We start from the raw sequence: 11,361 nt of genomic DNA, 5'->3' as shown, positions 1-11,361 counted from the left end.
GAAAGCAGAGCCAGCGTGCTGCCATCTGAGTCTCCTGCAAACAAGTAACAGGAATAAATAAAACATCCCAGTGCAGAAGGGAGCTGAGACGTGGGCATAAGTGGGGAGTCTCCTAGGCAGGCAGCACTGGCTCCAGAGCAACATTCTCCCCATGATCTCTTTGTCAAGCTCCCAGAAGAAAGTGACCATCTGGCTTTACGCAGGACGGAGTCTGTGGGCCAGATTCAGGGCCCAACCCCAGCTTAACCAAGAACACAGAGATTCCTTTGGCGCAGGTTCTGGGGAGAAAGGGGAGCCTCCATGATCTGGCTATTCCCAGCAGTAAGAATATTTTTCAGGGCCATGGGCAGCTGGGCATAAGAGTGAGCAACTTTCGGGCCATACCCCAGTTTCCCCAAGATCTAAGCACCACAGAGATGGTTAAAATCCACCTTCCGTCCATTGGACTTTCTGCAGGCACAGCTCAGCCAGGCCAGGAGAGCTAGCCCTGGTGTTAAGAAGGTTTCAGCTGAAGGGTCCCACCTAGAGCCCAGAACACCTGCAACCTGAACCAGGGCATTCTGGGTGCTCTCATGATGAGACCCTGGGGCTCCCGGCAGGTGTGAGGTGCGTTTCAGGACAGACACCATCTCAAACGCCTCTTCCCTGCAGTGCAGAGTTTCCTTAATTAGTCAGAGCCTCCTCCTGCAAGGAAGCTGTATTGAAGAGCGGATTAAACAAAGAGACCAGCACAGACACAATCCAGCTTTGGACAGTTCAGTCAATACAGGAGCCAGGGTCACACGTGCAGGGAATTGGGTTTATGCTCTGCCAGTCGGTGCGTTGGTGGGAATGCAGAGGGGGTCACGGTTCGAGATTGAGAGGCCAGTCTCATTTACACTGGGGCTGATGTGGGTAACTGCACCTGCTCTCTTGGTGTCACTCCGGATTGACAGTGGTGTCAGTGACAGTGGCATTGGACCCGATCACCCGGTGTCCCAGCTGGCACCTGGGCAGGATTTACACAAAGCTTCCTGGGACTCACCAGACTGGGGCCCTCCGACCCCGCATCCTGTGTCTGACAGTGGCCAGCACCAGCTGCCCCAGAGGAATAGCCAGCGGCCCTGCCGCAGGGACCTACGGGATAGCCGCCCCATAGGGCAAGTCTCCCTGTCCCAGGAGCGAGAGGCATCGTGCCGTTGTGGAGCAGGAGGGTGTGCGGTCTAGGTTCACACGGGGACGTAGGTGTAGCAAGGCTGAGTGTTGCAGCACCAAGTCCTGTGGGACCTGCTTCAGGGCACGTGCTGATCAGTGAAGGGGGCTCAGGAAGCTGCGCTTCCCCATGGCAGGATATCACACTCGGAGCGGTTTATGACTCAGCTGGGACAATCTGTGCTGCCCTCTGTCAGAGAGGCTAGCGGATGGAGGGACTGTTACTGTGTGTGGAAATCCTACGTTTGAAATAAGGATGCACAAGAGCCTGTCCAGGGATTCAGTACAGGGCTCATCAGCCGGGAGTAGCAGCAGATGCTCCGATTCTATGACAATGAGCAGCAGCACAGAAATGCTGATAGATAAATGAGCACGTCCAACCCTTGGCTCTTCTTTTTTCTCTGGGGTTTTAGCAGTGCAGGACAACTCTAGCAAGTCTGCAAGTCTCAGTGCTCTGACAATCTGAGCCTCTATTATCAGTGAATCGTTTCTTCACACTCAGGGGAGGCTCTTAGGCTGAAATTCTCCAGGATCTATTTTCTGCTGTTCCCACTGCTCACGGAGCACAGGGAATTGTCCCGGAGACCTGGCCAACCTGAGACTCCACAGGGACTGTGTGGGGGAATTATAAAGGTCCCTGTCCAGCATTGTGAGTGTCGTGTCAGATGTGAGATTCACACACGGATTCTCAGGTTACAGTAAGGAGATTTCCTCTCTCTCTGCTGCGTGGGATTTCGGTGAGTTGCAGTTTCTGCAATAAAGTTTGTGCTAAGGTCTCGGGAAGGGTTCAAGTGAGCAACAATCTGTGCAGGAATTCTCATTCACAGAGACTTGAATTATTAGGTATTGTCAGAAACACCAAGGGATTTACCTCACAAAAATACAGCTAAAGATTTCCTGTAAATTGTTTTAACAAATATTTGTTTTTAAGATTATTTTCTTGTCTCTTACTGTGTCTTTCCATCTGTCTCAGTATCTTCCTCTTTTTGGTCTGTGTAGTTTTTTCTCTGGGTCGCTCAAGTTCTCTAATTCAGCAACTTCACTGCCAGGTTAACACGTGCAGCCAGATCCTCTGCAGTGGCAATCTGTTATACCTGAGACTTCAGAACACAAATGGGTCACAGAGGGTTTTACAGACTGGCCAGATTCTGCTCTCAACTTCTGGCTTCAGTGGCTCACTCCAGATTGACACTGGCATCACTGAGATCAAAGTCAGGGCCCTGTGTTTTGAAATCCCCACCTTTCATGCCTGGTCTCTGGATGCCACATAAACTGGGGGTCTTCCTTCAGAGTCTTTCAGCACCATAACAGAATAGCTCTTGCTGCTGCAGGACCTGATCTTTACAGCAGGGAGCCTAAAATTGCACACTAAGGGTGAAATCTTGGTCCCATTCAGATCAACGGCAAAACTCCCATCAGGGCCAGGATTTCACCCCAAATCCACATTTAGGGACTGAAACAAAAGGCCTGATTTTCTCCGGCCATGAGGCTCCAGTAGCTTCAACTGGAGTCGTCCTGTGGCCTCTGAGGATGCGTGAGCTCATCTGGAGCAGGGAAAAACTGACAGGAGAGTAGATGAAATCTTAACTTCACAGTTTAGAGGTTCAAAAAAATAAGGGTGACAATTTCTTACATGGCGGGGGGAGCTGTTCCTCTGCAGCTCGGGTTCCATAGAGGACGAGAAGTACCAAAATACAGTAAAAATAAACATATGTTTCTGGCTTAGAGAAAACCAGGCAGTGTTGGAAATCTCAGTGGGGGAGATCCAGGCACACCCAGTGTGTGTGTGTGGGGGGGGCGGGACAATCAGGATCCAATTCGCTGTGCCACGGAGTCGTGAAAAGAGCGAAATAGGGAATGGACATGCTGTCTAATTCACACACCAAAGAGGTGTAACTAGGCCTCCTGCAATCTCTGGGTCCAGACGGGTGTCTGTAATGTGGACACATTGTAGAAGATTTTTCTCTGACACCTTCCTCCATCCAGCCCATCCCTCCTTCTCTGACCAATCCTACAAACCCCTCATGGCAACTTCAGCAATTGCCTACATGGAAAAGCAACATCAGGAAGTTGTGTCTGGGTTTCTAACTGGCGGGAATACGCCAAAGCTTTGTGTTGTTTTGAGGAAGAGTTACTTGCTCTGGCTGCCTTTAATCTCCACGTCCTCTCTCCCCTCCCCTAAGTTCTGTCCCTCTCTGCACTTCCCTGCATAGGCTGAGCTGCTGCTGGGGTTCCCTCACCCCGGACAGGCTGTGCAGGCAGCTCCTCCATCCCCCCTTTCCCGGACGCAGCCAGACACAGAGTGTAACCCAGGCTGTGTAGATATTTGTACGAGCTGTCACTGTGTGGTGTGTCCGGCACCTGGTGTTGGTCCTGGGTGAGTGGGATCACTGTGTAGCAGGGCTGGGGTTTGTGACAGTGGGGAGGGGGTGCACACGGACAGGCACCTGTGCTGTGCTGCTGCTCTTGTTGCTCCCACACACACCGTGTGGGGCTTCGGGGTCTGCTGCACAGTAACAACAAGCAAGCTGAGTGCACAGTGTATAATGAGAGCTGGGAATGCTGCGTCATGTCAGTGTTAGGTAAATACAGCTGCCAGGTGCAGGCGACACCCTGGCCGCTGGCTGACACAGTGAGCCACTGGGGGACAGAGGCTAAATCCGGCACTCTCTGGGATCCTTTGTTAGCCAGCTCTGTTAGCCGTTAACGGGACAGTTGTACATACATTCCTCGGGGCAGAGAATTTGTAGGGTCCCATGAGCATTTTTCATACGTGCAGAGGCGCTTTACTCCAAGGATTTCTGACTATCCTTGGTGGAATCTGTACAGATAAGAGGGTACACCGCAATGGGGGTGGGGGCGGGGGTGTAAGGAATGTGCTGTTTTCATGGAAAGGCAGAATCACTAAGTGGCATTTGGTCTTCGAGTGGTCAGGCATTTACACTAGCCATTGTCCTTGGGGCTCTGTTCTGCCTGCTAATTATTGTGGGTTTCGGTTGGGCTGATATCTGCTTCAGGTCTAACAATCATGCCGATATCACATTAGCTCTTTTGGCCACAGGGTCACACAGGGAGCTCATGTTTAGCTAATTCCCACTTCATGCCTCCCAAATCTTGATCAGAGTCACTGCTTCCCATGACAGAGTCCCAGATTGTGTAAGTATCGCCTGCCTTTCTGTTCTATACATATATATCGTTTGCTTCGACCCAGTTTACCACAAGTCCAGATCACTGTGAAACATGAGAAGGGTAAGCAGCTGGGTTGCTGACGGGTGTCTCTGCTTACTCCTGTCACTTAATGAGGCAGAATATTGAAACCACTGTACTTGTTATGTTTCGAAGAAAGCTGGATGCCTTCAAGAAAGTGTTTCACCAAAAGAAACAAGGGAAGTAGCAGAGCACAAAGTCCCAGCCTGGCGTGATAATGTCTATTTCCATGGGTAAAACTTAGCTCGTTTCCAAAAGAGGTATTGCATTGTAGATCAAATCTAAGGTTCATCTAGTCAAATGCCCTCTCTCTAACAGCCACAACTCCAGGGGCTGCCAAAGAAGGTGTTGGGGGGATAACCTGACCATCATGAGAGTGTCATCGTAATGCCCAACAGCCAGAGACTCTCTTGTGCCCTAAAACATGCAGGTGTACAGGCTTTCCAAGATATTTATTTAGCTGTAACAATTGTAAAGGAAGATTCTTACTATCCATGTAAATGTCCAAAGAACCCTTCTGATTCTTCTTTTATTCCTGTCCTCAACTTCATTTTCTGGCAATGAGTTTCTCTCTCTGATTATGCACTGAGTGAACAAATTATTCTTTTTATAATCAGTTTTGGCTTTGCCATGTTTCACTTTAGCTGAATGTCCTCTTGACCTTGTGTTATGAGACAGGGAGAACACATTCTTTATGTACTCTCTACCAGTCAGTATTTAATAGACTCTTCTGAAGTCACTTCTTATTTCTCTCCTTTCTAAGGTAACAATCCCAGTTTTTTCAACCTCTTTCCCTAGGCCATTTTCCCCAGACCCTTCATCTTTCTCACTGCCCTTCCCTGAACCTCTCTAGTTCTGCAATATCCTGTTTGAGAAGGGTGCTCAGAACCGCACATAGAAATCCAGTGGATGGTGATCACAGGGCATTGTATTTTCAGTATAACTCCCCATCCCACTTCTCCTGTGTTCCAAAGTGTTGTTAACTTTTTGTCCATGTTTCCACATTAATCAGGGTTTCACAGAGCCCTAAACCATTACACCAAATCCCTGCTTGAGTTCATACATTTAAATTGGAACCTTGTAAGGTGTTTGAGGAGTTCAAGTTATTCCCAACAGTTGACGTCTATGTTTCATTTATTGACATCGAATATCATCTCCCATCACGCTCCTCATTCACTGGGCTTCATGAGCTCCCTCTGAGAACATCTCTGGAGTGGACTACGATGTAAATAATTTGGTGCCATGTGGAAATCATAGAATCATAGACTATTAGGTTTGGAAGGGACCTCAGGAGGTCATCTTCTCCAAGCCCCTGCTCAAAGCAGGACATACTCAAAGTATATCATTCCCACCACGGCTTTGTCAAGCTGTACCTTAAAAACCACAAGGGATGGAGATTCCACCACCTCCCTAGGTCACCCATTCCAGTTCTTCATCATCATCCGAGTGAAAAAGACTTTTATAAAATCCAACTTAGACCTTCCCCACTGCAGCTTGAGACCATTGCTCTTAGTTCTGTCATTTACTACCACTGAGAACAGCCTAGCTCCATCCTCCCTGGAACCCCCTTTAGGTAGTTGAAGGCTGCTATCCAATCCCCCCTTGTTCTTTTCTTCTTCACACTAAACAAGCCTAATTCCCTCAGCTGTTCCTCATAAGTCTTGTGCTGAAGCCCCCTAATAATTTTTGTTCTCCTCCACTGGATCTCTCCACTTTCTACTCACTCTTCGTATAGTGGAGGACCCAAAACTGGACACAGTACTCCAAAGGTTGCCTCAGCAGTGCCAAATAGAGGGGAATAATATTGTCAACGCAGTGCTCAGCCCCGTTTGTAGATTGTTGGAACTATAAATTATTTACCGTGTTATTTGTTATCATGTGTGTAATCTACTGGCTGGGCTTGTCTCCCTTCACAGGCATCTGAGCATTTCTAAGCATGATCGGCTACTCGACCGCCTCATGTCATCCTTCAACCTTACCTCCTCCAGCCCAGTAACGTTCATCCTAAATGGCATCCCGGGGCTGGAAGCTGCCCACATCTGGATTTCCATCCCTTTCTCTACGTTCTACATCATCAGCATGTTGGGAAATTTCATGGTTCTGTTTATTGTCAAGAAAGAGTTGACCCTGCAGAAGCCCATGTTCCTGCTGCTCTGCATGCTGGCGCTCACAGACATCGGCATGTCAACCTGCATCGTGCCGAAGGCACTGTGCATATTTTGGTTCCATTCCAAAGGCATCACTTTGGATGGCTGCCTCACCCAGATGTTCTTCCTTTACGTGTTTGTTGCTATGCAATCAGCCGTCCTCGTGACAATGGCCTTCGATCGCTACGTCGCCATATGTGACCCTCTGAGATATGCCACCATTCTCACCAACGCACGAATCGCTAAGCTAGGGCTAGTGGGTTTGATACGAGCTGTTCTCTTGATTCTGCCATTGACTCTGCTACAGTGGAGGCTGCCGTTCTGCGCCAACCGCGTTATCCTCCACATGTACTGTGAATATATTGCTGTGGTGAAGTTATCGTGTGGGGACACCACAGTCAATCGGACGTACGTCCTGGTGATAACAGTTATGATCATCTTGTTTGACCTGATACTCATTGGCCTCACATACGGGCTCATTATCAGGGCCGTCCTCAGGATCTCCTCCAAGAAAGCCCACTGCAAAGCCCTCAACACGTGCACAGCCCACATCTGTGTGATGCTGATGTCTTATACTCCCTTCCTGTTCTCCACTGTGACGAACAGGTACGATCAGGGCAGCATTGCCCGCGTTCACGTCGTCTTGAGCAACCTCTATTTCCTTGTTCCACCCATGGTCAACCCTATCATTTATGGGGTCAAAACCAAAGAGCTTCATGACAAAGTGAGAAAATACACCTGCAGAATGTGATCACCTGGGGCTACTGACTTTAAAACCATAGGGCGAGGGGACCGGAGTGTTAAGTCTGACCACCCAGACCCCGGCAGATTACCTCACCTTGGCTCCTGCAGCGGGGCTGCAGTCGTGGTGGTGCAGCCCTAGGGAGGAGTGGTATGTAGCCTGATTTTTAAGTGTATTAGTTATTTCATAGGGTTATACGTTTGCTAATTGCTTGGATTAGAAGGTTCTTGTCCTAAATATGGCTCCAGAAGAATTTTATAAGGACCCCAGGGTGTACAACAGGAAGTTTCTTAGTGATACCAAATTTGTATAATTTTATAAGTTTTATTAAGATAATATAAAATGATAGACAAATAACTGATATAGAAAATAAACAATTAAAAGGATAATGGATAATACAATCTTAAATTTTAAGACTCATATGATATATATATTTCTAGGATATGCTTTGGATTCTTATACTCACGCCCTTCCCTGGTTGAGAGAGATGTTTGATTCCTCAACTTTTGAGCAGAGGGGTGGAGTAAGCACAGCTAGAGAGCTAAGAGCTATAAACTAAGACTACAAATAAGACTAAGTATAGAATAGAGAAGAAATCTTAACACTAAGTAAAAGAAGCTTCACGCAAGAGTAGATGACGATTGCCAAACAGCTTGAGCTTCCCCTTCCTATACGCTAAGAATATGGGTCCTCCTTCTAAGTCCATATTTGGATTTTCCACACCCAAATTATTGGGGTACCCATACTCTATAGGCTGGTAGGTTCATGCATATTAATGAAATGTCCATGACATATCACTTCCCCATTTATTAAATTCCATTACCTCACCTTCGTACTAGTTGGGTACCTGACATAACCCCTTTCAACAACAAGTCAAAAGGTCCCGAGTAGATGTGCTAACTGCTTACTCAACTATGGCACAAGACACGACCATATATGTCTTGTTTTTGTTATATATATCCACTCTTTCAACACTTGTCTAAGTCAAAGGTTGAATATGTGCTAACTATGTAGCTGTCATTCAGAACGTGGTCTGTATGGCACCTCGCATTACAGTAAAGTATATATATTTTAACTCTATTATAATCACACAATCATACTTCAATCTATAAGAAAAGATATATATCTATACATAATGCAAGCAAGCAGGCTAGTTCTATAGGTTACCGGTATCAGTCCTGCCCCCAAGCTGTACATGGCTTTTCCTCTGTGGTTCCCCCTGTGGGGAGCAGTGCTGTCTCCTGCCTTCAGGGAAATCCCTGGAGTACCTGGGCATACAGGTGGTGCTCCCTCCACCCAGCCCTTCTCCCCAGTGCTGCCGTTCTGCCTCTCCTCTTCACCCTGGGGAAGCCCCTCTGGGTGATTACCGCTATTCCCCTCAGCTGCAAGGCCTGCACGACACAGTGAGGTGCTTGAGGGTTCGTTTCTGGTGCCCCATCAAGGGGCTCAGTATCGGGTTCTCTGCTCTGCGGGGAGGCCCGGTGCTACCTCTGCCAGTCGATGCCCTGGCCCGGCAAGGCTGGATGCCTCGGACCCCTAAGACCTAGGAGGGCGCTGGCCCTGTCTCCTGCCTCCAACTCAGTGGTCCTGCCCCCAATGACCAGCCCTACACCTCAGTGGACCGAGCCCCTGCAAGGAGCCCCTGTAAGACCACACAGGATGCTGCTGATGCCGAGCCCTTCGCCACGCCCCGTGGTGGGACCCAGCGAGTGGCACTGAATGAGACAGCCAAGGCAGTAGATGTGGGCTGCAGCATCTCTCTCTGGAGTCCCTCTCGAGTGGGCCCCACCCCTTTGTTACCTGGGCCCCTCCTTCGCAGCACAGCAACCGTCACCTCGGCAGCTGCTGGGAAAGACCTTGTGGTGGCGGGAGGGGATCTCTGCTCTGTATCGAATGAGATCGACACCCTGGGTCTGGCCCAGATTGCCAGGGGGAAGACGACCCTCCCCCTATGGGGTGGACCCGATCTAGTGATTTAAAGTGCTTCCTTTTACCATATCCTGTATATCTGCAGAAAGTTGTGTTGAAATTGTAGGATTTATTTATGTGAAATCAGTGTTTCCCATTGCAATCCAGTTCTGAACATTTTTGTACATTTACAGTAAAGCTACTGAAAGATCAAATAGATCAAATGGATCAAACCATTTTCATTAAAACCCCATTATTATGAATTAATTTTTGAAAAAAGGAAAAAATGAAATTAGAAAATAATTCCAAACAAAGGAGCCGGCTAAACTAGCCCAGCTCAGAGCCATCGTCACCCCTGTGATTCTGTTCCTGACGTCTCCTGTCCGGACGTACAGTTCGGTCTGTCAGGTCTGCACAACCCTGAACACCCCAAAGGGAGAGACCTCACTGGACTCTACCCCAGCAGATGGGCTGTCGCTGACGGCCATTAAACATGTAAGCACCAACTGGACCTTTTCCAACATTCAGTGCATTGCTGGGGAGACTCTCCTGTGTGGATTGTCTGAAACCTGGAGCAGGAGAAGAGGACAGTGGAATCTGAGGAGTACTTGTAGATCCTATTCTGGGAGGGAAAGCATCACTGGGTCTGTTTGTTTTTTGTCTCCTGGAGGGCTGCACGGCTGGGACTGCAGAGCTCTTAGCAGAACTTCAATTCCCGGCATGTCCTAACAGCAGTGTGCATCTTTACTCAAGAGGCGGAGCAGACGTGGCATGTCAGAAAGAACAGTTTATCATCTGTGTGCAACTGCAGTGTTGAACACCCTGACAAAGATACGCAGTGAGTGGGTGTGTGCCAGGCTAAACTTAGAAGTTCCTCTAGTGTTTGATTTCTTTTGTTGAATTTGTTTTGTATCAAACACCTTTAAGTTGTATGAAGTGAACAGTTTTGTACAACATCTTCATTAATGATCTGCACAATGGGGTGGATTGCACCCTCAGCAAGTTCACAGATGACACTAAACTCGGGGAAGTGGTAAATACGCTGGAGGGTAGGGATACGATACAGAATGACCTCGACAAATTGGAGTATAGGGCCAAAACATATGTGATGCGGTTCAATAACGCCAAGCGCAGACTCCTGCACACACGACGGAAGAATCCCATGCACAGCTACAGACTGCGGACTGACTGGCTAGGCAGCAGTTCTGCAGAAAAGGACGTGGGGGTTACAGTAGACAGGGAGCATGGTATGAGTCAGCAGTGTGCCCTGGTTGCCAAGAAGGCTAACTGCATATTGGGCTGCATTAGTAGGAAGATCAAGGGAAGTGCAGGAGATCAAGGGAAGTGATTATTCCCCTGTGTTCGGCACTGGTGAGGCCACATTTGGAGTATTGTGTCCAGTTTTGGGCCCTCTGTTATAGGGAGGATATTGATAAATTAGACAGAGTCCAGTGGAGGGCAACAAAAAAGATTAGAGGGCTAGAGCACATGAATCATGAGAAGAGGCTGAGGGAACAGGGCTTGTCTATTCCGCAGAAGTGAAGAATGAAGGGGGATTTGATATCAGCCTTTAACTACCTGAAAGGGGTTCCAGGGAGGATGGGGCTAGGCTGTTCTCGGTGGTGGCAGATGACAGAACAAGGAGCAACGGTCTCCAGTTGCAGTGGGGGAGGTCTGGGATAGACATTAGGAAAAACTTTTTCACCAGGAGGGTAGTGAAGCACTGGAATGGGTTACCTGGTGTCAGGGTCTGTCAGCCCCTCACTCAGACGGAGCTGCTCTGTGTGTCAGGGGCTGTCACCCCCTCTCAGACGGAGCCAATGAGGAGCCAGGAGGGCAGGGGTCCCGTCCTCCGTGTGAGCTGCAGCTGCCTGGCCTGGGCCGAGCCGGACCGAGCTGAGGCAGAGCAGCCGGGCCGGGGGCAGAGGAGAGGCCCAGGAGCTGGGCAGAGAGCGGGGCCGGGCTGGGCCGGGCTGGGGCTGGGGCTGGGGCTGGGGTGGGGCCGTCTGGGCCGGGTGCGTCAGTGAGCGGCTGGGCAGCGACGTGGGGCTGGCCCTGGGCAGGGCCCGGCGCAGGGAGACACCCCCAGCCCAGGGGCCGCGCAAGCCGGACTCAGGGGTCGTGACCCCGACGGGGGGGCTGACGCTGGGAGAAGGGCCCTGCCCC

General features: G+C 49.4%; 1 protein-coding gene across 1 annotated transcript; it reads left to right on the top strand.

Moving 5' to 3' along the window:
• The first annotated feature begins 6,357 nt into the window (after positions 1-6,357).
• LOC137146696 (olfactory receptor 52N4-like) lies at positions 6,358-7,296 on the top strand. Its single transcript, XM_067538188.1, has one exon. It carries the CDS (start codon positions 6,358-6,360, stop codon positions 7,294-7,296), a length of 939 nt encoding a protein of 312 aa, XP_067394289.1.
• Positions 7,297-11,361: the final 4,065 nt, after the last annotated feature.

This window comes from Emydura macquarii, unplaced genomic scaffold, assembly GCF_026122565.2.
Source record: "Emydura macquarii macquarii isolate MOO-44397 ecotype Brisbane River unplaced genomic scaffold, CSIRO-AGI_Emac_v2 contig_466, whole genome shotgun sequence".
In the NCBI taxonomy this organism is placed as follows: Eukaryota; Metazoa; Chordata; order Testudines; family Chelidae; genus Emydura; species Emydura macquarii.
This window is presented reverse-complemented; position numbering and strand designations above follow the sequence as displayed.